At 41.7% G+C, this 26433-nt stretch overlaps 2 protein-coding genes across 4 annotated transcripts in view; one reads left to right on the forward strand and one right to left on the reverse strand.

The window, feature by feature from the left end:
* LOC309801742 (protein adenylyltransferase SelO-like) overlaps positions 1-15001 on the reverse strand; it is a 28541-nt gene extending 13540 nt beyond the window's left edge. For 2 of the 3 annotated variants that reach the window (XM_082616632.1, XM_082616633.1), the window contains exons 1-11: positions 14472-15000; positions 11012-11130; positions 10268-10396; positions 8870-8934; positions 8732-8788; positions 8541-8639; positions 8286-8353; positions 5447-5534; positions 2724-2793; positions 1893-1965; positions 358-441 (exon numbers count right to left, since the gene is read on the reverse strand). In XM_082616632.1, coding sequence (XP_082472758.1) covers positions 358-441; positions 1893-1965; positions 2724-2793; positions 5447-5534; positions 8286-8353; positions 8541-8639; positions 8732-8788; positions 8870-8934; positions 10268-10396; positions 11012-11130; positions 14472-14778 — 1159 coding nt within the window. In that variant the 5' untranslated portion in view covers positions 14779-15000. Of the gene's footprint in view, positions 1-357; positions 442-1892; positions 1966-2723; positions 2794-5446; positions 5535-8285; positions 8354-8540; positions 8640-8731; positions 8789-8869; positions 8935-10267; positions 10397-11011; positions 11131-14471 lie in introns of all 3 variants that reach the window. The other variant, XM_082616634.1, reaches the window with a different exon arrangement.
* A 64-nt stretch (positions 15002-15065) lies between these two features.
* Positions 15066-26433, forward strand: part of PDSS1 (decaprenyl diphosphate synthase subunit 1) — a 53334-nt gene continuing 41966 nt past the window's right edge. Inside the window, exons 1-3 of the mRNA XM_082616656.1 lie at positions 15066-15274; positions 19380-19444; positions 21253-21373. Coding sequence (XP_082472782.1) covers positions 15137-15274; positions 19380-19444; positions 21253-21373 — 324 coding nt within the window. The 5' untranslated portion in view covers positions 15066-15136. The remainder of the gene's footprint in view (positions 15275-19379; positions 19445-21252; positions 21374-26433) is intronic.

The following is a 26433-nucleotide window of genomic DNA, read 5'->3' on the forward strand; positions in this document are numbered from 1 at the left end:
TCTGCTCTGATCCTTTTACAGATTAGTAAAGCAGGAGGTTAAGTTACTCATCCAAGGGCACAGATTAAGGATCAGATGCCAGAACTCAGACCCATGTCTGTCTGACAACACATTCCCTTCCTCCCGTCGTGTCATCTTCTCTAATATGTCATTTTTTGAGGGCAGAGGCCACAAAGGACTCAATACTGTATCCCTGTGCCACCTGGAAGATTGAGAAGCACATAAAATGACTGTTTTATGAATGAACCCAATTCTTTCTACCACCCCACTACTGAGTTAGCTATAATGGTTTATCTAAAATAAACCAGTGATAATTTTCTTAGTGAAATAAGGAATATACATATAAATCATACACACCTGGATTATAGGCCTCCATAAAACCAAATGGACCATAGTCAATTGTAATGGATAACAAACTGAAGTTATCAGTATTACAAACACCTAAAACAACAACAACAAAAGATGCCCAAAACATGACAAAATAATAAAGCATTTTTAACTGTATAAAATTTATACAGAATAGGAAAGGTCATGAAAATGCATTTGTTTTAGAAATGAAACAAATTATCAATTGAAAGTTTAACTGGTGAAGTCAAATAGCTTAATATATATTAAAACTGTATTTTAAAATTAAATTTAGCCTTTCGTTGTATACTTCCTCCACAACCAAAGATGTCAAATACTACAGGAACAAAAGGCCCAAGAAATGAAAGCTCCTCTCATTTATCCTGAATTTCTAGCATTTATTTAAAAATATATGTTATTTGGAATGGAACTGAGACTACTAAAGAAACAACATTAATTTTCAAAGGTTGTGAGAGGGGGAAAAGGTAAAAATATGGATATGTACCCCAGAACAGTCCTTAGCTGCAGACCACCAGCAGTGTGTGGGGAGGGAGTGTGACCTCCTAGGTGGGGGAGCGGGTCACGGATAGGGGCTGAGTGTGAGGCAGGAGAGAGGCAGGGAATGCATACACCAGCCCAATATAGGATAGCTGGACATGGTGGCAACAGTGTCCAGTGTAGACAGTTTCAACCTTTTTTAGAGCAGGATGACCCTGCTTATCAAAATGTTCAGTGCATATATAGACTCGAATCCAGCCAGTCCACTTTCAGGAGTTTATCCTCAGAAACTCACCTTCGAGAATGTAAAGATATAACTTGCATGGTGGTCACTGCCGCACAGTTCATAACAGCAAAACCTCTGAAACACCCCCCCTGCTCACCACCCCACCCACCACAGTGAGACCCAGCGAGGATGTAATTAAAGCAGATTTCAAGAAGTTTTACAATGTGGGATCCCCCTTTGGCATTTATCTAGAGACCTTAGTACATGTGTGACTTGCTTTTATTTTAAGACAGTTATTCTTAGTTCAGGCAGATATTCCTTCCAATGTAACCCCACACAGTGAATGGCTTCAGACACACACAAGCCAGCCCTACTGTTTTTGTAGGGGATATATGAATACCATCGAAAAAAAGTCTAGAAGTGAGATAAAATGGTTAATAATGATTCTCCTGGAGAACAGAACTCACATGCACTTCTGTATATTTTAAATTCTTTACCATAAGCATGTAGTGCTTTTATGGTTAATGGTTTTTTAAGAAGCTTTTAAAAGACCTAATATATACTCACAAGGTTAAAAAGCTTTACAGGTAACAACATCAACAGGTCGAGGATGCTTATTCTATTTTGCGTATCTGTTCCGTTCAAAATCATTTTAAACATGAGAAAATTGTTTCTCTCTTGCTAAAAATAAATTCCTATATTATAAATGTTATTCCTGCTCATTGGCAGGAATATTTTGAAATACACAAAAAAGAAGTCTTCTGCTTCAACAAATTAATTCTACTTTCTCATCAGAAGCATGAAATGTCAGGAGATTACTTACCATGAGCAAAACCAACAGACATCCACAAGGCAATAAGCTGTGCCGTCTCAGACACCACAGTAGAAAAAAAATCCTAAAATGAAATTTAGAAAATTTTCAGATTTTTAAGTAACATATGTTCTTTTAGGATCTTCTGATTTCCAACATGAAAAGGTGTTCTCAGAGGTGGGCCAAAAGATGACTAAAGAGATGGAAAGTAGTACATGTAAGAAAACAATGGACGAACATAAAGTTATAGATCCAGAAATAATATATACAAGGCTCAGGCATAGTATTACAACCAGGTTTTCTTCATGTACAATAAGAAAAGGAAAAACATTAGAATTCAGCACAGGGAGTTAAATGTCAGCAAAATGCATTATTAAATTTTGAAATAAGTCACCAAGAAAAATAAAGGAATTTCCTTCTCTGTGGCTGTTAAAAGAAAGAAAAAGTTAATGAAGATCAAAAACTTTCCACAAGAACAGAAAATCACATTTGCCTATTATGTATGTATTTATTTTAGAACTACTACTATAGAAATACCTATATATCCAACATGTGAGAAAACAATGTATGTGACCAAGTTACAAATGCTGTTCAAAAAATAATGTATATAGTCAGGATGTAGTCACACCTGTTCTCTTTTTCTAGATACCTTTCAAACAGAACAACTTCCTTATCTATGTCTTGTTTACAAGGCGGTTCGTCGTCTCTTTCTTTAACAAAATGTTCAAAACGCTCTACATTTCCTTTTTTAACTTTAGATTTTTAAGTGCTAAGTTGTAACCACTAATGGTGGCCGGCCAATGATAGAAAACAGAGTATTGTCCTTTCTTTTAAAAAACTTACCAAATATCTGTTAGGTTCCTTGACATCTACTGAGGGGAAGTGTTCCTGTATGATGAAGTCTAATAACATCCTGGAGATAAAGGGGAGATAGCATCAGTGTTCCTCAGAATACAGTATTGAGTATCCAATCATCTCAATCCACTCCTGACATTCATGAATTCATTAGATGCATGCTTATAATTTTAAAAAGTAAAATAAGATTTTACTCCCAAAATAGCCATAGAGAAATATTTCCTCAATACCAATCACAACTGGAAATATGTTTCTAAGATCATATTAGATGCCATCTTATTATGTTACAAATTCAGATTAATTCAATAAACATCCATGGAGAACCCCCAAGCACTAGGAAAAAGAATGACAGACCCAAACCCAGACATTAAAGTGCACACAGTCTATTAGGGGAGAAGAACATCTGAAGAAATAATGACATTACCGTATAATACATGCAATAATAGAAATATATAAAAAGTATAAAGATAACAGAGCAGAGAATGATTATTTATGTGTGGAAGGTCATGTAAGGTTTCACAAATAAAATGTCAAATAAATTGGCCAAGGTTTGAAGTTAAAATATTTAAGTTGTATATGTATCCTATGTTTAATTCCCTGTTTTAACTGACTAATGAGTAACTATTGATACGAGTGTTTATTGCATTGGATAAGAGAGAATCCTGAAAATAACTGGGGGTTATAGATATGACTTGGGAATTATTAAAGTCCAATAGGAGTGAGTTTGTTTAGAGTGGATTAGAGAATTGTTTCAGGCACTTGGGAAACAAAAAGGAATACATACATAGTCATGTTAGCCAGTCCAGTCATTTTAAGGATAAAGTGCTCACCAATATACAACAAATGTCATAGAGATAAGTGAAATATAACTGAACTATGACCACCAGATAGAACAATTTCAGTGACACAGTGAATCTGAGCAGAAGTGACCCAGAAAAACAAATGAGAAGTGAAAATGCCCAGTGAGAGAAGACCTCTTTGAAGGAACCATTCATCTGTCTTCCCTGAAGAAATCTCCAGTAAGATTTGTTCTTAAATGCTTTGTGCAATTTCAGTCTGTTGTTTGCTTTTGTCCTGTTGAAGGGACTGAGCTTCATGTCTGGGTCAACCCAGTATGAAACAGGCATCACACACATGTCAAAACCAGAGTCCAGGAAAGAAGACATATGAGACAGAGGACGCATCCTGGGAATCCCAGAACTTGGAAGGGAATTGCAGAATTGGGGAGTTTGAGTCACTTCCACCCAGGTGTCTGGGTAGCACAGAGGCCCTCAGTTCCAACTGGGTTGCACACTAGATAAAAGCATTCCTTGAGAAAAGGGTCTACTGGGTCTAAATCCTTCTTTTTCAGCCTCATAGAAACCCACACGATGTTAGGCACACAGCAAGTGTTGAAAATATCTATTAATTGAAAGTTTGGGTTTTACTTACAAGAAAACCAAAAATATTTTAACTTCACAGCACATAAATAAGCATTTCTTTCAATTGTCTTCTACCACTGAAAAAAATGGTTTTCTCAAGAATAAACAAATGGGACCTAATGAAACTTCAAAGCTTTTGCACAGCAAAGAAAACCATAAACAAAACCAAAAGACAACCCTCAGGATGGGAGAAAATATTTGCAAATGAAGCAACTGACAAAGGATTAATCTCCAAAATTTATAAGCAGCTCATGCAGCTCAATAACAAAAAAACAAACAACCCAATCCAAAATTGGGCAGAAGACCTAAATAGACATTTCTCCAAAGAAGATCTACAGATTGCCAACAGACACATGAAAGAATGCTCAACATCATTAATCATTAGAGAAATGCAAATCAAAACTACACTGAGATACCATCTCACACCAGTCAGAATGGCCATCATCAAAAAATCTAGAAACAATAAATGCTGGAGAGGGTGTGGAGAAAAGGGAACCCTCTTGCACTGCTTATGGGAATGTGAGTTGGTACAGCCACTATGGAGAACAGTATGGAGGTTCCTTAAAAAACTACAAATAGAACTACCATATGACCCAGCAATCCCACTGCTGGGCATATACCCTAAGAAAACCATAATTCAAAAAGAGTCATGTACCACAATGTTCATTGCAGCTCTATTTACAATAGCCAGGACATGGAAGCAACCTAAGTGTTCATCGACAGATGAATGGGTAAAGAAGATGTGGCACATATATACAATGGAATATTACTCAGCCATAAAAAGAAACGAAACTGAGCTATTTGTAATGAGGTGGGTAGACCTAGAGTCTGTCATACAGAGTGAAGTAAGTCAAAAAGAGAAAAACAAATACCGTATGCTAACACATATATATGGAATTTAAGAAAAAAAAATGTCATGAAGAACCTAGGGAGACAGGAATAAAGACACAGACCTACTAGAGAATGGACTTGAGGATATGGGGAGGGGGAAGGGTAAGCTGGGACAAAGTGAGAGAGTGGCATGGACACATATACACTACCAAACGCAAGGTAGATAGATAGTGGGAAGCAGCCTCATAGCACAGGGAGATCAGCTCGGTGCTTTGTGACCACCTGGAGGGGTGGGATAGGGAGGGTGGGAGGGAGACGCAAAAGGGAGGGGATATGGAAACATATGTATATGTATAACTGATTCACTTTGTTATGAAGCAGAAACTAACACACCATTGTAAAGCACTTATACTCCAATAAAGATGTTAAAAAAAAAAAAGAAACAAATGGTTTTCTAACCTTAGTAAATCCAATTCACCATAATGAGCCAAAATTTCTAACGATCCAATTCTAAACCATGATTTTGCAACACGCAGCACTACTGCACCTGAAAAAGAAACATTTATTTTAGCATAAACTATTTTAAACTACGCAAACACAGCATAATATGCTTTTCTTTAAAATGAAATTACTTTAATAAAAAAGAATACAGTGATTGGATTTATCAGAAAAACAATTAATTTACATCCTAGAAAGGGTCAAGGATTTTTCTGTCTTTCTTTAGGCCTGAATCAGTTAGAATGTGAGGAACCACAACACCTTCACAAATACTGAGGCCCCAACCTAGTGAGTGCTACTTGGTTAAACTGTTAGGCTCCCACTGTCTCCTCAGTTGTGACCTTTTCCCTGTACCTCACCTTGAAATATAGAATTAGTGGAATATTTCTATGGCACAGCCCCTGTACATGACTTCCATTTGTGTAACTAATTGGAAATTAACTTCAATTTTAAAAATTTGCCTATGTTCTAACTTATGAATATGCTGAAGAAATACAGTGAATCTATGCTTTTTTTTTCTTTTTTTTTTTTGCGGTACGCGGGCCTCTCCCTGTTGTGGCCTCTCCCGTTGCGGAGCACAGGCTCCGGACGCGCAGGCTCAGCGGCCATGGCTCACGGGCCCAGCCGCTCCGCGGCATGTGGGATCTTCCCAGACCGGGGCACGAACCCCTGTCCCCTGCATCAGCAGGCGAACTCTCAACCACTGCGCCACCAGGGAAGCCCGAATCTACGCATTTTGTGTTTGTGTTTGTAGCCTTCTATTTCCGCCTTCCGTTCTGATCGTAGACATTAGTAATACAATTAGTAAATGAATTCATGCTTTTTTCTTATAAGGAATGCTGTACTGACCTGTGTTTCCTTGTCAAGGTGAGGTCTATCCCAGATGACAAAGCTGCTGCTCTGCTGGTCCTGTCCTTCAATGAAACACCATACTCACTTCTACATCTGGGCCTTTGTGCACTTCTCCCTGCCCCACCCCCTCTTCTCCCAGTACTGAAAACCTTGCTAACTTTCTAATCTTGTGCTCAAGGTCAATTCCCACTTCCTCCATAAAGCTAACCGGATTTCCCTTTTCCTAACCTCAGATTACTTATTATTCATTTGCTATGGAGTCTATAGTGTCTATTGCTATAGACACTATTGCTATAGTGTCTATGAAGACTGAGTTTCTTAAGACCAGGGACCACGGTATATACTTATTACTCCTGGACCCCCAGAGATGAGTCCAGTGGTATCACAGAAAAGGGCTAATTAGTATTTTCTGGGTTGACTAAGTTATCCATATAGTCAGGACTCATTCACGCTAGTAATCTGAATATTTATTTTCATGTGGGTTTTTTTTTTTAGCAATAAAAATACATTCACTTAGAAAAAAATATAAGAGCTCAATAGATGATTCTGAATGTTTACTTTATGAATAGCCATTGAATCACAGAATGTCAGTCCTGAAAGACATAGAAGGTGTCATCTCATCTAACCCCTCATTTTAGTTGGAGAAACCGGGGAAAAATGTGACTTGCCCAAAGTCACAAATCAATTCCCACAGAGCCGGTTAGAGGTTTCACATATTCTTTTTGCCTGTCCAGCTCTTTTCCTACAGTGTCTGCTGGGCAAATATTAGGGAAAAGCACAATCAAAATATCTGTATATGACTTAGATGTGGAAATTCTATGAATGGCCTAAAAAGGAGAAATACTTGAGATAATTTGAATCCGTTAAGTTTGGTTTCCAAACCATCTAATTCAAAATTCAGATTAACAGGGAATTCCCAGGTGGTCCAGTGGTTAGGACTCTGCCCTTTCACTGCTGAGGGCCTGGGTTCAATCCCGACCAGGTCCTGGTCGGGATTGAACCCACAAGCTGTGAGGCGTGGCCAAAAATAATTCAGATTAACAGTATATACGTCATAGACATAAAAGCAGTGTTGTGCCCATCATATCAACAGTCTGTGATCGGAATCTCATTTCCAATCACCATAAACAAAAAGACCTAAATAGCTGTTAAAGCCCCATGTGCAGTAATAGTATGCATTCTATCCAGATAATATTAAAGACGAGAGAGAGAGATGCCTTAAACATAAATAACCTTTACTTCCTTTAAACATGAATACTCTAGGGGGATTATTATGAAAACCTTATCAAAACATATTTTTCCCAAAGTATGAAGAACATAAAATGTTCTCTTGGTGAATCACTATAAACATCAGTTAAAACACTGGCCCGTAACACAGTGATGTCCAAGGGGCCCAATAAAGCAAGTAGGGCCGTCAGGGGTTCTCAATAGCTCTGCATTTTAAGTAGTTAAATATGTTTATTATTGATTTTCAGGTCTCCTGCCTCTCCAGAGATTCAGTCAAGTTTCTCTCGCTCTTCCTTTTTCACAGCTCTGTGGCACTTTCTCGTCCCCTTTCTAATTTATTTCTGACCTCCTAAAAGCTGAAGGAAAAGTTAACCGAACTTATTGGAAGTAAACATGAAGTAAGAGCATCAGGATCTGAGGTAAGGACTGAGGGGGTCTCCTGGGAAGGAAGTATATGAATGTTCATGCACTGGCTTTGTAATGTTTTGCTGGCTGTTCATAAACTTCCCAGGTTAACTTCCCAGAAGTTTGTTGTTAGAAAAGGATGGATTAGTGATGTAAGGGTGTGGGAAAGGATATTCTATTATAATATCCTAACACTGAAATTACATCATGAAGATCCACAGGTCATGTTTTACGAAGACTGCAAAGATGCCCAATTTCTGTTGTTCCTGAAGAACTTAGTCTAATTTTATGTAAGTGTTCTAAGAACTGTTATTACCTCGTTCTTTCACAACGTTTCCATTGTAGAACTGATCTCTCCATACTGCATCATCACTTACAACCAGACTGAAAGGTAAGAGAATCAAACGAAGTTATAGTGTACTTTAACTGCTAGCAAGCTATCAAGAAGTAACTAAAACTATAAGGAACGATGAGAAATCATGCTATTGGTTTATCTGCTCACTTGACTGACACATTTCTGGAGATAACATGATGCGGTCCTGAAAGTTAGCTTCAAGGGAAGAGGAATTACCTTGCAGCTCTGCTAGTGGGAATTCTGAGATAGTACATAGCCTCACTACACAAAAATTCTCTCATGGAGGAACGAAGCACAGCTCTGCCGTCGCCATTTCTGTGGGTAATGTGATAAAAAAGATTTCCAGTTATAATTAAGATAACATCAATTTTTACTTAGATGACTAAAAAAAAAAAAAAAAAAAGTACCGGGAGTATGGGGTTTTTCCTGAGCCTTTTAATTGGAGCTCCCACTTTTCACCCTGCCTTAAAAAAAAAAACCTAAATATTAGCAGATTTGTGTTAATATTTAGCAGAAAAGCTATTATTCAAGAAAACATGTAGTACCTGTTCATGTAAGTTCCAATAAGATGGGCTCTTCCATCCCCGAGCTGATCTGCCCATATCCCAAACTAAAAGGGAAAATTATTCATGTTTATTAACCTTTAAAGCTTTTACTGTAAGTTATAATCAAAGTTACTTTGTCAAAATTGAAAATGGAATAGCGCATTTTTAAGATTATAACAATCAACAACCTGAATAAAGGTGAAAGTAAAATTCAATCCATAAGACATAACTGAAATTCATTTAAAAAACGTAAATTTAAGACATATAATTAATTTCTTCATCATCTTATAGCTGAGCTCAAGCTTGTTAGGTGTAGAATACTGAGAACTGATCTATTTAATTCCAGAATAGGAACTAGGAATGATTTATTAGTAGAAAATTTGCCTATACTATACGCATACAATATAAAATCAGGAGCGTACTGTACCTGAAAAAATTGCTTTTGAATGTACATGATTAACTGTTTCCAAACTTTTCTGTTAAAATTTGTTTGTGGTTGTTCAGCTCCCAGCTGTGCCACTTACTAGCTGTGGAAATTTGAGTTACTTAATCTCACTGAGACTGACCTTTCACTTCTGTAAAATGGGAAAACCCTTGCCAGATTGTTGTAAGAATGAATGTTAATATATGCAAAATGCCTCGCACTGTGTCCAACACACCCAAGTGCTCAAAAGATGGTAATTATTATTATTACCAACAATTACTTATGTATGACTGATTCACTTTTATGTATGACTGATTCACTTTGTTATAAAGCAGAAATAAAAACAAACAAACAAAAAAAACAATTACTTGCTAAGTTAAACATCACTCTATTCTCTTCATCAATTAATCTTTAACTCACAAGAAAGTCACAGCAATTTCAACAATTGGTTCTGTGTTTCCTCTCCTTTTTTTTAAATCAGATTCCACACATTGAACTTGCTTCAACATCTTGCTGTATTTCTAGAAGGTGCCTTCTTAATTGCTTCAGCATGTATAACATCCCCAATTAATCCTGACTTAATTTGTAGCAGTTCTAAAAATGTTCTACAGCTATCCTGGCAAAATTATATTCTATTTGCCCTTCTGAGGCTTTTATATTGACTCATTGTGCGGCCCGACTTTGCCTAAATCTCTTGCCAAAACTCCACTGAATGAGTTCTCTAGCGATAATCACAAAAATGTTATATTGTGCTGCCCCAGTTTTCTCAATTCCAGTAGAGAAACTTACGCCCTAGCTTTATCACAAGAAATCACATCAGCTAATCTATATATGACATATTCTTTTAGAAACATCTTCCTGAAGTCTCAATACACTAATATTAGAAATTAATGCAAAATAACTTCTTCAATAGGATAGCATTTCTACCGGCTGTTTATATTTGCATAAGGAAGTGATATTGGTGCTACTCTTACCTGGTGGCCCCCATATCTGTGAGCCAATGGAATGGATCCAAGTACTATCTTTTCGCCACTTACAAGCTGGATAAAATCATCTGTTTCTGAGACAGATAAATCAAGGTCCAAAATATCTTCTAGCACTTGCTGAGGCAGGAAAAGAAAAATCTTCTTACAAACTTAAGTAATCCTTTAATAGTTTTTGAGAAAATAAACTTTATGGAAAAAAGAAAATTAAAAGAATAAACTTCTTCCAAAATTACATTAATATTTTCTCAGAAGAGATGTACCATACTTTCTAGGATTATTTATGCTACTTGGGAAAATTAGGTCTATTAGATAGTTCTAAAATTGTTATGGCTTTCTTATTATGCATGGTAAAATAATATTCTTCCTAGTACATATTCTTTAAAGGAACTAGAAAAAAGTAAATGTCCTATTGTTATCCCAAATTCATCTATATCATGAGAAAATAATTTAGAATTTGTTATTGGAGCCCCTTTCTAAGAATTTAACTCATTTACCCCTTTTTTCCACAAAAGTGTGTTTTCCTTGTAAGATAACTTTAAAATGAAACTGAGTACTAGGCTCCAGGAATAAGTATCAAGAAGTGACTTCTAAGAATGACATTCTCCAAGTTATAAATTTTAAACACAAAGATAATCATTTATCAATAGATTAACAATTTAACTCTGAAAAAAATATTACTAATTTAGACAAAAGTTATAGTGACTTAACTGTTATGAAAAAGTAAAGCCTAACCTTTGAAACTGCTACAAGATGTACTCTTGATTTGAAAGGAGTGGGGAAGGCAATTGAAAAAACACAGTTTTTCACTTTACGCACATAATTTTCTTTAACAGGATCAATTGGCAACACAGCTGATAAAAAAAAAAAGACAGCCCTTCTTAGTGTTCTCATTTGTTGCATATTCAGCATTAATAGTCCTTAGAAAGCCTACAGTTCTTTAAGAAACTCAACTTAAACTACTATTTTGTTCATACTTTGTTATTTAAAGACTTATTTTCAACCATATCTATTCAGTATTCATATATTACAGTACATTAAACTGTCCAAGAAGATGGGAGACGAAAAAAGTTTAAAACAAGACACATACCCTGTCTTCAAAGATTTTCACTTATGGGAGACCAATGGGATGTGCAATGTATTTATAAATAAGAATATAGGAATAAAATGAGGTGAGCTGCATTACAGTATCAGAATTACAGTACTGGCCAATCCAGTAGATCCAACCAAAAAAATATTTGGCACTTAATCACATTCTTTCTGCCCTTCAGAAAAATCATAATTAATTGAAGGAAACAGATACATACATAAATAACTCTAAACCAGGCAACAGATGTTTTACTAAATGTACAAAACTGCTTCCAATCCCATCAGAAACTTCAAAACATTTGATACATGCCTGTTCACAGGGCTAGAATTCTAAAAACTGCCTCTAAAGAGATAAACTATGTTTCATGAAGTGCATGCACTAAAGCCCATGTACTTTATTTAAAAAGCTGTAGAGGAAAAAAGAGAGCTTTGGGTATGCTTTAGATACTCAGAAAATGTTTACTTTTAAGTACAATTCTTAAAATCTTAATGTTTTCCTAATCCAAACAAATTAAAACAAAAAATAGAAGAGGATAGGTGTATTACTAAAACAAAGGACACAAAAACCTATGTTTCTGGATAGAGATATCATCAGGATGTCACTGTCACCAAATTATTTACTCAACATAATGGAAATCCAATCAAAATCCAATCAAATTATTTACTAAACATAATGGAAATCCAGTCAAAAATCGTAGTAGGATGTTTTTTTGAAGAAAGAAAGTGTAAATCTGAGAAAATACTTTTTTAAATAACAGAAATGGGAGCTTCCTTATCATTTTAAAAACTGTAAAAATAACTAAAAATATTGCTATCCCCCAAATAGATGCAAAAATCAATGGGACTCCATAAAAAGCACAGAAACAGTCCAAAGTAATGTAAGAATTCCCTATATAATGAAAACAATCTTTTGAATCAGTGGAGAAAGGTAGCATCAGGTCAATTTGTTCAATTGTTTAGAATAACTCCTATTTATTCCACACAAGCCTAGGTGAACTAAATGTCAGTTATAATAGAAACAAGAGAATTCTTGTATCTTCTCCATATGAGTAAAAAACAGGCAAATGTGGATCAGATTTAGCTCTTCACACTTTCCCCTAAGTACGTGGTGAATAAGGCAGCATCATGGGGGAACAAATGGGCAGTCAACCAAAAAGCAGATTTTAGTATCCATCAAGAAAACCTGACTATGATTAGGGGTAGATGGTCCAATAGTGTATTTTCTTCTCTTTTAGGAGAGCCTTTGTGTGGAAATAGACTAAATTATACAATTAATGCATTATCTTTTATGACGCTCTAAAATTTTAGTAGAGCATGGGCAGTATATAATGTTTCACTAATAGCTTTTTGTACTGATTGACTCACATTTTGGCAAAGTAGCTGAACAGCTAACACCTGTGATCACTGGCCATGGAACAAAAAAGACTAATTGCTTCAGAGGTACCCAGTCCTCACCCTTGTTACATTTAGTGAACTAATCAGTCATAGACTAAGACCCCAGAGAAAATTCCAAATGCATGTTAACCTGTTATCTTAACATTTCAGAGAAATTGGTAACAGAAATAAGGGTATTATTTCAAGTCTTCAGAATTCAGTTTGGTCTAAGAATATGAAATGCACAAAAATTGCTAACCTTTTGGTGCAACTCTTCTCTCAATCAATGTTCTTACCAGAGTTACATTGATAATTCATTTATCAGTTATCTAATAACATCAGGATGAGATGTTTCTATGCAGTACTATGAAACAATATATGGTTATATTTTGTATATAATCTCTCGGCTGTAAAACCTGGTCCTACCTAATGTTTTGAACAGTATCATCATTATGGAAATGTCTTCGAGTGTAGCCAATTCTCCAATATCAAAATAACTTTGAAAATGTTTCAACTGTACACTTATTCCATTTTTATCAGTGTTACTAGTTGTTTCATTTGTATAAGTGCAGTCAAAAAGGCCCAAGCCATTTCTAGACTGTGCACAAGAGGAGTCTGTTCTTTGGCAATTACTTGCACAGCTTAGACAATGTTTTAACTTTCTAGACTCATGCTTGGCCTAGTTGGGTCAAAGGAACTACTTTGTATTCTGCATGTCCTGTTGGTGGGTTATTTGTTCATGGGAAGTTTAGCTATACTATAATGGCGGAGGCCTTCACAAATTTCATCTGCCTTCCCTATGTAGCTTTGCCAAATTACATCTTTTTAAGAGCCAGGTTATTGTTTTAATCTGGGTAAACAGTTTCTAAATGAAAATGGCATAACAGAATTGTGTAGTGCTCTCTCTATCAACTATGTGAGCTTGGACAAGACACTGAATTCCTATATATCTGTTTCTCTACCTATAAAAAAAGGGCAAATGAAAATATTCTAAGTCACAGGATTGTTGCAAGTACAAGTGTTTACTGCAACACTCTATTTTGGCCAACTCCACCTGTGGATAGTTAGTACATAAACCTAGATCAAGATAAGCCACAGGTGCATATTAACAACCTTAATTTGTAAAGCACCTGACATCTTTTATATACTATTCTTCAAAATTGGGGGAAAAAAACCTCAACAAAACTGACATTTTAAAAAACTTCTTTATTATATGCTTTTATTCAGTTAAAAAAATTTGAAGATAAATGAGAAATGTGCTCAGCTATACGGGTACTTGCATTCTTTAATGCAAAATGCATGAGTCAGAAGAACAAGAAAAAATATCAGAGAATCACAGTTGCCTGTTTGCTGGTCTGTTTTCTCCTAAGAGTGACTTTTTTGAGGACAGAGTTAAGTTTCTTCTATTTCTGTGTCCTCAATGCTTACACTTTCTCTGATAGGCTTTGTGCGTTTGTACGCATGTACTGAATGATTAATTATATCACGACTTCTCTTATAAAGACACCCTCTCATTACCATGAGAAGAGTAGATCTGGCCACAGAATTAAGGAAAGGTCTTTCTAACCCTTATCGGGCATTAATCCTGTCCATTCTCCAGTATTCCCTGGGCTGCTTACGAGTAGCTTCAACATTACCAAATATTAAACAACTTCGCACAGCTCAGTACACCCACGAGCGGGACTCACATATCCAGATGTGAGCAAGATTGCCAAACTAGGCCACAATATACCTATAAGGTTTTCAGAGGAGAGCGTCCAGAAGTCGAGAGACGAGGCTAATCTAACTTCTCTTTCACAATAGCCCTGCTCGGGGTGTGACTTGTTACTGTAAAGATGCAAAAGGCTGGCACTTCCTTCAAGGCCAGGTCGCCATAAGGAGCAGACGACGGCGTGGCAGGTAACACCCAAGAGAAGCAGCCGCGGAAACTGGAGCCTCCGGATTAGGCAGCAAAACGGGAACCCGATGCTTCGCGTCCTACTTCTGCCTAAATACGCAGAAGGAAAGTTCTTGATTGTTCGTCGGACGCCCTGTGCCATTTCTAGATGACAGTCGGTCTAACACGGGTGCATTTTTGCGGAGACTGCTGGAGGCACCGGCTGGGCGGGGTCGGGAGAAGCCGCTCCCCAGGAGGAAGATCAAGCTGGTTTCTCCCGAGCCAGCGGCGGGTGGGCGGGTGGGGTTACGAGGGCGTCCAGCCGCCCCACCGTCGCTCAGCCCCCTGCGGCCACGCTTCCTCCTCCCAGGCGGGAAGCACCCTCGGGACGAGCGAGAAGGGGCGGGGCTGGGGAGGCAGACGCGCTTCCGCTGCCGGACTTCCGGCTCCGGGTCGCGGCAGGAGGGGCCGCTGGGCCAGAGGCGGAGCTGCAGCTCTGCCGCGACTTTCAGACGCGGACCATGGCTTCGTGCTGGTGGCGGTGGCGGCACGGCTGTTCCTGGAGGCCAGCGGCGCGGAGCCCCGGGCCCGGCTCCCCCGGCCGCGCGGGGCTGTCCGGGCTGCGCGCCGCCGCCGCCGCCGCTGCCGCCCGCGCACAGGTGAGGCCGGGAAGCGCGCGCCGTGGCCGGGCTCAGAGGTCACCGGGCCAATGACAGCGGCGCCGCAGAATGAATGAGGGCGAGCTGCATGAGCGGCGGGCGGGGGCCGCGGGGCTGCGCTGGGACGCGACCCAGGGCTGGCGGGGCACCGAGGACGGGACAGAGCCGAGGGGTGGGCGCCCCGCGCGGGGCTGCAGAGCTGTGTCCTGGGGACAGGGGAGCGTCTCGGGTGTGGGGAAGGGGCGGTGAGGAGCCAGGTCCCGGGGAAACGCAGGTGTGGCCCAGTGGTCTTCTGGGGTATGCGTAAAGCGTGGAGAGCGTCTGCAGGTGTTTCCTCTCGAGTTACAGCCAGGGCTTCGGGGGCAACAGAACTTAATTGGGATTCTAGAGCAAAAGGTGCTCTGAGCTCTCAGAGATACGGAGGGTCCGGGTAGCCTCGGAATAGGCGGAAAAGTCTCGTGGAGAACTCAGGGCTGATGCTTAGAGTGGACCGGAGTTCAGTCCTGCGGTAGTTGCTTCGGAGGGAGGGCACACCAGGACAGGCTGGAAGGGGAAGAGGCCTGAGGATGTCGCAAGTGGAGAAACCTTGATTTTTAAATCGACCTATGACTTCTTGAAGCAGAGTCAGAATCTGAGCACTAACCATGACTCCCTGACGCTGTCCACTGCTGCCTTTGGACTCCATCTCATTTTTCTCCCTTTCCGGTCAGTTTAGCTCCTGTGTATTGATAAGTTTCTGTGGCTCTGTGAGTCCTTTGCCTCACTTTGTAGTGATTAATTCTTAGCCTACCACAGGCTAGGCTCGTACTGGTAAGCATAACCACGCAAGGTCTGTGGACTCACTGTCCTTTTAGAGACTTCTCCGGTCGCATAGTAATTGTATGTGTTCTCCTCTCATCCTCAAGGCTCTTTTTTTTTTTTTTTTAAGTTTATTTGAATTTAGGACTATTCCCGTTTCAGTCAGATTTGGTGCACTTCCGTGTCCATCAAAGACCATTTCCCAATATGAAATATGTAGTTATTTCTAAATGTCTACTTTGGGATACATATGCATACATAATCACAGCTTATCCAAAATAGACATTTGGAGAGAGAATGGCAGCTGGGCCAGTCTATGTATTAGACAGTAAAGAGAGAATATGGGAAAAAGAGAGTCTGCTGGGATCCATTTCAGTACTGTCCTAGCCAGCCTACAAATATTTCCAGTACCGCAGATGAGGATGTTATTTGGAGAGATGGATGCACCCACCACTGATGCCACTGATACTTCTTTTCTTTGATGCTCCTTATGTATTTATTTTTTTAAATTCCATGCCCATTAAACAATTATCTTAGCCACAGAAAGGGCGCTTTCCTGGAGAGAGTATGCTGGATGTCCTCCATGTCTGCCTTAATGACCACAAGGAGGAGCCTTGCTGGTAATGCCAGTACCGTGTATTTCTGATTCGTGTCAGTGGTATTTTTCACTGTAAATACGTGAGCCTTCTGGTGTCTGCCTCAGGAGGGTGTGTTGTGGCTAGTTCAAGTCTGTTAGGGCCTGATAGTCCTTGGGGACAAAGAGCAACAACCATAAAGCCACGCCCGTTTCTCCCAGCACAGCTCCCCTTTTCCTGATGTTTGTATGTTCTCTCAGCTTCTTCATTGGTAGTATTCAAACGTCTTGGAATAGGACGGAAACCAGTGTGTATCTGATTGTGCCAAATCACTTGTCAGTATGTCTTGATTCTTACTCAGCATTTTCTCTTTTTTAAAAAAAGTAACTTCATGAGAGGCAAGGTTGGCTTTCAGGGAGAATGTGTGATGGAATATGTGATGGAAAGACACGGAATCGGAATTGGGAGCTGGTTGTTGCCCGCGCTAGTACTGGCACGCTAAGTGGCTCCGGTTACACCACTCCCTTTGGATACTTTCCTGTTCTCCCGAGCACCTCTAACCTCACTTTGGGAAACATTGCCCGAAGGTACTCCTTTTTTTTTTTTTGCGGTACGCGGGCCTCTCACTGTTGTGGCCTCTCCCGTTGCGGTCCGGACGCGCAGGCTCAGCAGCCATGAATCACGGGCCCAGCCGCTCCGCGGCATGTGGGTTCTTCCCGGACCGGGGCACGAACCCGTGTCCCCTGCATCGGCTCCCAACCACTGCGCCACCAGGGAAGCCCGCCCGAAGGTACTCTTAAAGCAGAAGATAGCTTGGTTGAGTACATATCATATTAAATGTACACAGCTAAGAGCTTTACATATGATCTCTAAATTAATCTTGGCATCTCTGTGAGTAGATATTATCAGAAAGCTGTCTCAAGGTAACTACCGGGAAATGTTGGGATCTGAGCCAAGATCCACCTTCCACGCTTTCAACAAGCTACGCTGTTGCACTGCCCAGTGGTTAAGAGCGCTCTGTATTAGCTGTGTAATTTTAACTCTTCACCCCAAGTTAGAGGTTAGGTCTCAGATTGAATAAGCATTATAATAAATCCTAAATTCGTGTAAATCATTTACGCATGAAGGCTGACAAAAGTAGGTTAAGTGTCGTGTAATGGTAAAATGAAAGGATTATCACTTTTTTTCCGTAGGACATTGTAATGCCTGGGGTGTCATAAATGTCCTTACTGGTTTAATGAATATATAATGCTATGGTGAAAATAGAACTCAGGACCGCCTTCTTTGTCCACTGCCTGCCTGGCAAAGTCAACCTTTAGTGTCATTTTAATATGTCTAAAGCAGGGTGTGTTCACTAAAGAAAATTCAGAAAATATGAATTTTAAAAGAATAAAGCAAAAAGCTCGCACGATCCTATTTATTCCAAAATAACTTTTTTTTTTTTTTTTTTTTTGCGGTACGCGGGCCTCTCACCGCTGTGGCCTCTCCCGTTGCGGAGCCCAGGCTCCGGACGCGCAGGCTCAGCGGCCATGGCTCACGGGCCCAGCCGCTCCGCGTCACGTGGGATCTTCCCGGACCGGGGCGCGAACCCGTGTCCCCCGCATCGGCAGGCGGACTCTCAACCACTGCGCCACCGGGGAAGCCCAACATAACTCTCTTTAATAGCCTGGTTTATCTGCTTCTACACCCTGCGTTCCGCGGATTGCACTGGTGTGGCTGCACACACTTTCGGTGGGATCACAGAATGCACACGCTGCTGTGGGTGCTCTTGTCTCCTGATACACTGTAAACATACCTGTGTGACCAGCTTCTCAGACCTTTCTGAATTTCAAGTTCCCCGGCTGTGTAAAAACAAGTAGTTGTGAGAGTCAAATAGTGTGAAAGCACAGTGTAAGGCTGTATTACCTTAGTTTTCTTTTTCTACTGCTAAATCCATCATTTGTCAAGATATTTTCTTCAAGTATTCTGTAAGAGCCCCTCACACATCAGATTAGTAAATTAGTAATTTTTGAAATGCCTGTGTCCCTGAATTCTTCAAGTTAGCTGCTGTATCTGTGGGTCCCCACGCCTGTGCACAGTAATTCTTGGAACTATTTGTCGGCACCACCTCTGAATCCTTTAGAAGTCGTCTCTTGTTGTTCTTGTTCTCTCATTAATATTATCAAAATGTGCTGCTGAGCTTGCTTGTTTGTTGACGTTACTTTTCAAGAAGTACCATTTCCAAGTATATTCAGGAACAGTGGCTTGAAATAGGCAGTGTTTGTGTCACTGTAAATTTCTTCCTTAACATTGAAATCCTTTCTTTTTCACTGTCTGGGCAGATGCTTTTGGGATCTTGGTTATTCTTTGTTTTAAACCAAGTTAAGACTTTAAAAGAGTGTAAACCACACTAATCCTTACTGTTCTCTGCCCACTCTTAGCTAAATGGAAGGGAATTTCAGATCTGGAAAGATAGATGTGAAGATGGAGCAGTCTTTGGGGGAAGGGATAGATTATAGATGTTTTTTATTTTCTGCTTTTTTCATATTTATATTTTCTTTAATGACGAATATTGCTTCTGTAATAAGGAAAGAAAACTTTTTGTTATTTTTTCTAAAGTCTGCAGTCTAAATGGACAACTAAAAGCTAAAGGTTACTTTTATTATAAATTATGGGAGTTTTAATTTATCTAGTGTTATAAACAAGTTTTTCACAAATATTCTTACAAGTTTCTTAATACTTTTATTTTATAGATGTCCTATTTTAATCTTGTGAAGAGTTTAACATCTGCCTTTCCAAATATGTATAGTATGCCACGGTAAGTTTATAATCCGTATTGCAACTAAAATTATTAGCCATACTGCCAGTAGATTTCTATTTTAAATTGTGGTAGGCTAGCCCAACAAATTGGATATGCTGTTTAAGTGCCACAGTATCTGCTCTATGTGATCTCTGCCTTTTGAAAAAATGGCAATACAGTTGTCCCTTGGTATGGTGGAGGGGGATTGGTTCTAGCCACCCCCCCACCTCAGATACCAAAATTGGGGTTGCTCAAGTCCTATAATATTTGCATACAACCTACACACATCATCCCATATACTTTATTTTTTTTTTTTTTAAGGAACATTTATTTATTTATGGCCGCGTTGGGTCTTTGTTGCTGCGTGCAGGCTTTCTCTAGTTGCAGCGATCAGGGGGGCTACTCTTCGTTGTGGTGCGTGTGCTTCTCATTGCGGTGGTGTCTCGTTGCGGAGCATGGGCTCTAGGCATGCGGGCTTCAGTAGTTGTGGCACGTGGGCTCAGTAGTTGTGGCTCACGGGCTCTAGAGGGCAGGCTCAGTAGTTGTGGCGCATGGGCTTAGTTGCTCCGCAGCATGTGAGATCTTCCTGGACCAGGGATCAAACCTGTGTCCCCGGGCTTCCCTGGTGGCGCAGTGGTTGAGAGTCCGCCTGCCGATGCAGGGGACACGGGTTCGTGCCCCGGTCTGGGAAGATCCCACATGCCGCAGAGCGGCTAGGCCCGTGAGCCATGGCTGCTGAGCCTGCGCGTCCGGAGCCTGTGCTCCACAAGGGGAGAGGCCACAACAGTGAGAGGCCCGCCTACCGCAAAAAAAAAAAAAAAAAAAAAAAAAAAAACAAAAAACCTGTGTCCCCTGCATTGGCAGGCGGATTCTTAACCACTGCACCACCAGGGAAGTCCCCATCCCATATACTTTAAATTTATTTATTTATTTGTTTGTTTGTTTTTATTTTTGGCTGCGTTGGGTTTTTGTTGCCGTGTGCTGGCTTTCTCTAGCTGAGGGGAGAGGGGGCTACTCCTCGTTGCAGTGCACGGGCTTCTTATTGTGGTGACTTCTCTTGTTGCAGAGCACAAGCTCTAGGCACAAGGGCTTCAGTAGTTGTGGCACATGGGCTCAGTAGTTGTGACCCACAGGCTTGCAGGCTTAGTTGCTCCGCGGCATGTGGGATCTTCCTGGACCAGGGCTCAAACCTGTGTCCCCTGCATTGGCAGGCAGATTGTTAACCACTGCGCCACCAGGGAAGCCCCTCATCCCATATACTTTAAATCATCTCTAGGTGAGTTATAATACCTAATACAACGTAAATGCTGTGCAAATTGTTGTAAATAAAATGTAAATGCTGTGTAAATAGTTACCAAGCATGGCAAATTCAAATTTTGTTTTTTGAAACTTTCTGGAATTTTATGAGTTTATATATTTATATATATAAATATATTTTTCTATATATATAAATTTTTTTTTTCAATTCGAGGTTGGTTGAATCCGCGGATGTGGAACCCATAGGTATGGAGGCCCAACTGTATAAAATTTAAACTCAGAACACAGTGAACATGGTTTATATTTCTTTGATTTTGTGGGTTTCCAGGGTCCTGGTTATAAAAATTGATGTATTGTTGAGCAAGATCAGAATTCTGTTATGTTTTTCTAAATTATAATGACCTTCTTGTGTTCATGCTTAATTTCCAGCAAGTATCTGGGCTTAAATTTTCCATCATCGTACTCTGCTGTATATATATGCATAGGTCTGTGTAATTCTTACTTAAAAGTGAAGTTATCTCAGTAAAGTAACACTCAGTCTTCCACTGTGTGCATTTCTGCCTCTCCAGGTTCCATCACATGACACCAGCAATGTGCTGCTGTAGTAAAACACGGAGCGGTGAGAAATACACTGATCCTTTTAACCTTGGCTGGAGAGACTTGAAGGGTCTGTACGAGGACATTAGGAAGGTAAGATATTTTTGACGATGCTGTAAAGTAATGTTGATTCCTTAGAATTATGAGCAAACAGCGCAGGTTTTCACATGTGTGTGCTGCTGTTGCAGAATTGATTCCCAAATGTCAGGTTTCAAATGTTTCTTGAGCAACAAGTGTGGGGCATCATGGAGGATGCAATGCAAGTTACTATCCAGAGGGGGGTGATGGCAGAATTGGGAAACTGAAAGAAAAAAGGTACAGGCAGCACGTACACGTCCAAGGAGTCATCTAACCTTTCCTTGCCAAATCCATCACGTGCTCCAGGCCTGGTGAGGCTATGAAGCCACCAGTGACTCCTGCTACTGTCTTCCTGTCCAGTTCTGAATATCAGCGCTAGGCTGACCCAACTAGGGCTTTCTTCGCGAAGCATTCTTTTCCGAGAATTTTCAGTGGCCCCCAGCCTCACGTGGATTCTCAGATGCTGCCCAGAAATGTTCACGTGCCCCTGGTCAGCTTCCTTCCCGTTTCAAGGTTCTGCACTTTCCCCCTGCAGCCCCCACCCGACTCTCCTGTTTTCACCACTTCCTGTCCAGTGGACCAAGCAGAGGCCGTGAAGGAGGAACTCCCTGCACGCCTGCTCCGGGCCGTTTGCAGCCCACACTGCTGCGTGCCGGCCTCCTCCCCTCCCACCTCAGTGAAGTCAGGGTTCCCTCCTTTCCAGCTTCATCCCTGGACCTCTGGTTAAGTCCCATCCCCTTTGCCTCCTCGGGGCCCTAGGAGCTCCTCCTGCGATTCCCTGCCCTCCTGTCTTTATCTGCAGACTCGCCCTCCTCATTCTCTTTCAGATCCATGTTGGGTGCTCCAGCTTCCTCCTGTTTGTCTTGTAAAGGACCGTCCCTTGACCCCGTGTCCTCCTACCCCTTACCTTCCAGTATTCTTGGCCTCTCTCTCTCTCTCTCTCTCTCTCTCGTTCCTTCACCACTGCTCCGCCATCGCACTGTGCCTTCCTTTCCAGCCTCTCCTCTAAAACTGCCTTTGCTTCCTTCCACCAAATCCAGTGGGCACTGCTGGTTTGTGTCTTCCCGGACTCCTTGAACACGGGACACTATTCACCACAGCCCCCTCTATGAAACCCACCTCTTGGCTTCTGCACTCTGCTCGTTCTCCTGACTCTTAGGCCATCCTTCAGTCAGCTTCCTGGGTTCCCCTCTGGCCCCTCCACCCTACCCCTGTGAATGGTGCCGTTCCCTGGGGCTCTGTCGGCTCCTGTGCTCTCCCTGTCTTCAGTTTACCCATTCCCATGCTTATGACTCCCACATGATATCTCCAGTCCAGATGGAATTTTCTCTCCTAAACTTTGTTTGCTCACTGGGCAGCTCCTTGGAATGTCCATGACTGTCTCGCACTTGGCAGATCTGAAGCTCTACCTTTTCCTACAGATTGTTTTTTCTCTTGTTTTTCCTATTGATTGGAGGTTGCCCCCCAGGAACCCGGGGAGGACCCTCGACGCAGCCCTCCTCTTCCCCTCCACGCCCTCCTCGTCTCATCTGTGTCTTGCCTTCAGTCCCCAGCCTTGCTTTCCTCCTCCCACCCTCAGCCTGAGCCAGAGACGCCCCCATTGTGCTCCCAGAGCATCTGCACTTACCTCCACGACAGCAGTCCCCCCGCAATATTGTTTTCCTTCCCCCATCTAGACTCTGAGCTGCCTGTAGGCAAGGGGCTGTCCTATTTATCTTTGAAACCTCTGCGTTTATTATCGTCCTTGGCACTGAGTCAGTAACTGAGGGAGTGAGTGGCTGGCCTGCTGGACTGTGTTCACTTGAGCCCTGCTGAAGGTCCTTTGGGTCCATTTGTAGCTCCCATTGCTCTCAGGGCATAAGCTCTGGTTCTCTCCAGCAAGTCCCTGAGGGACAGATACAGTAAACACACATGCCCATCACCAGGAAGGCTCTCTCCCCTCTTCAGAAATCAAAATCCGAGACTTCCGGGTAAGATGGCGGAAGAGTAAGACGCGGAGATCACCTTCCTCCCCACGGATACACCAGAAATACAGCTACACGTGGAACAACTCCTACAGAACACCTACTGAACGCTGGCAGAAGACCCCAGACCTCCCAAAAGGCAAGAAACTCCCCACATACCTGGGTAGGGCAAAGCGGAGAGATCCGCACACAGAGGATCGGTGCCGAGCGGCACTCACCAGCCCGAAAGGCTTGTCTGCTCGCCCGCTGGGGCGCGCAGCGCTGGAAGCGGAGGCTCGGGCTTCAGTCAGAGCGCAGGGAGAGGACTGGGGCTGGCGGCGAGAACTCAGCCTGAAGGGGGCTAATGTGCCACAGCTAGCCGGGAGGGAGTCCGGGAAAACTCTGGAGCTGCCGAAGAGGCAAGAGACTTTTTCTTCCCTCTTGGTTTCCTGGTGCGCTAGGAGAGGGGATTAAGAGCGCTGCTTAAAGGGGCTCCACGGACGGGCGCGAGTCGCGACTGAAAGCGCGGAGCCCAGTGACAGGCGTGGGACGCTGGGGCTGCTGCTGCCGCCGCCAAGAAGCCTGTGTGCGAGCGCAGGTCACTGCCCACACCGCCCTTCCGGGAGCCTGTGCAGCCCGCCACTGCCGGGGTCCCGGGATCCAGGGGCGGCTTCCCTGGGAGAACGCACGGCGCGCCTCGGGCTGGTGCAACGTCACGCCGACCTCTGCCGCTGCAGGCTTGCCCCGCACTCCGTGCCCCTCCCTCCCTCCCGGCCTGAGTGAGCCAGAGTCCCCGAAGAGGCTGCTCCTTTAACCCTGTCCTATCTGAGCGAAGAACAGACGCCCTCCGGCGACCTACACGCAGAGGCGGGGCCAAATCCAAAGCTGAGACCCAGGAGCTGTGAGAACAAAGAAGAGAAAGGGAAACCTCTCCCAGCAGCCTCAGAAGCAGCGGATTAAAGCTCCACAATCAACTTGATGTACCCTGCATCTGCGGAATACATGAATAGACAACACATCATCCCAAATTGAGGAGCCCGGAGTCAGTGCTGTGCCTCTGAGGTGGGAGAACCAACTTCAGGACACTGGTCCACAAGAGACCTCCCAGCTCCACATAATATCAAACGGCGAAAATCTTCCAGAGATCTCCATCTCAACACCAGCACCCAGCTTCACTCAACGACCAGCAGGCTACAGTGCTGGACACCCTGAGCCAAACAACTAGCAAGACAGGAACACAACGCCACCCATTAGCAGAGAGGTGGCCTAAAATCATAAAAAGTCCACAGACACCCCAAAACACACCACCAGACGTGGACCTGCCCACCAGAAAGACAAGATCCAGCCTCATCCACCAGAACACAGGCACTAGTCCCCTCCACCAGGAAGCCTACACAACCCACTAAACCAACCTTAGCCACTGGGGACAGACACCAAAAACAACAGGAACTACGAACCTGCAGCCTGCAAAAAAGAGACCCCAAACACAGTAACATAAGCAAAATGAGAAGACAGAAAAACACACAGCAGGAGAAGGAGCAAGATAAAAACCCACCAGACCTAACAAATGAAGAGGTAATAGGCAGTCTACCTGAAAAAGAATTCAGAATAATGATGGTAAAGATGATCCAAGATTCTATTTCCCAGATCCAAAATCTTGGAAATAGAATAGACAAAATGCAAGAAACAGTTAACAAGGACCTAGAAGAACTAAAGATGAATCAAGCATCGATTAAAAATACAATACATGAAATAAAAAATACTCTAGATGGGATCAATAGCAGAATAACTGAGGCAGAAGAACGGATAAGTGAGGTGGAAGATAAAATAGTGGAAATAACTGCTGCAGAGCAAAATAAAGAAAAAAGAATGAAAAGAACAGAGGACAGTCTCAGAGACCTCTGGGACAACATTAAACGCACCAACATTCGAATTATAGGGGTTCCAGAAGAAGAAGAGAAAAAGAAAGGGACTGAGAAAATATTTGAAGAGATTATAGTTGAAAACTTCCCCAATATGGGAAAGGAAATAGTTAATCAAGTCCAGGAGGCACAGAGAGTCCCATACAGAATAAATCCAAGGAGAAATACGCCAAGACACATATTAATCAAACTGTCAAAAATTAAACACAAAGAAATCATATTAAAAGCAGCAAGGCAAAAACAACAAATAACACACAAGGGAATCCCCATCAGGATAACAGCTGATCTCTCAGCAGAAACTCTACAAGCCAGAAGGGAGTGGCAGGACATACTTAAAGTGATGAAGGAGAAAAACCTGCAACCAAGATTACTCTACCCAGCAAGGATCTCATTCAGATTTGATGGAGAAATTAAAACGTTTACAGACAAGCAAAAGCTGAGAGAGTTCAGCACCACCAAACCAGCTTTACAACAAATGCTAAAGGAACTTATCTAGGCAAGAAACACAACAGAAGGAAAAGACCTACAATAATGAACCCAAAACAATTAAGAAAATGGTAATAGGAACATACATATCGATAATTACCTTAAATGTAAATGGACTAAATGCTCCCACCAAAAGACACAGAGTGGCTGAATGGATACAAAAACAAGACCCATCTATATGCTGTCTACAAGAGACCCACTTCAGACCTAGAGACACATCCAGACTGAAAGTAAGGGGATGGAAAAAGATATTCCATGCAAATGGAAACCAAAAGAAAGCTGGAGTAGCAATTCTCATATCAGACAAAATAGACTTTAAAATAAGGACTACTAGAAGAGACAAAGAAGGACACTACATAATGATCAAGGGATCGATCCAAGAAGAAGATATAACAATTGTAAATATTTATGCACCCAACATGGGAGCACCTCAATACATAAGGCAAATACTAACAGCCATAAAAGGAGAAATCGACAGTAACACAATCATAGTAGGGGACTTTAACACCCCACTTTCACCAATGGACAGATCATCCAAAATGAAAATAAATAAGGAAACACAAGCTTTAAATGATACATTAAACAAGATGGACTTAATTGATATTTATAGGACATTCCATCCAAAAACAACAGAATACACATTTTTCTCAAGTGCTCATGGAACATTCTCCAGGATAGATCATATCTTGGGTCACAAATCAAGCCTTGGTAAATTTAAGAAAAT

This window comes from Mesoplodon mirus, assembly GCF_964341445.2.
Source record: "Mesoplodon mirus genome assembly, chromosome: 4".
Taxonomy (NCBI): Eukaryota; Metazoa; Chordata; class Mammalia; order Artiodactyla; family Ziphiidae; genus Mesoplodon; species Mesoplodon mirus.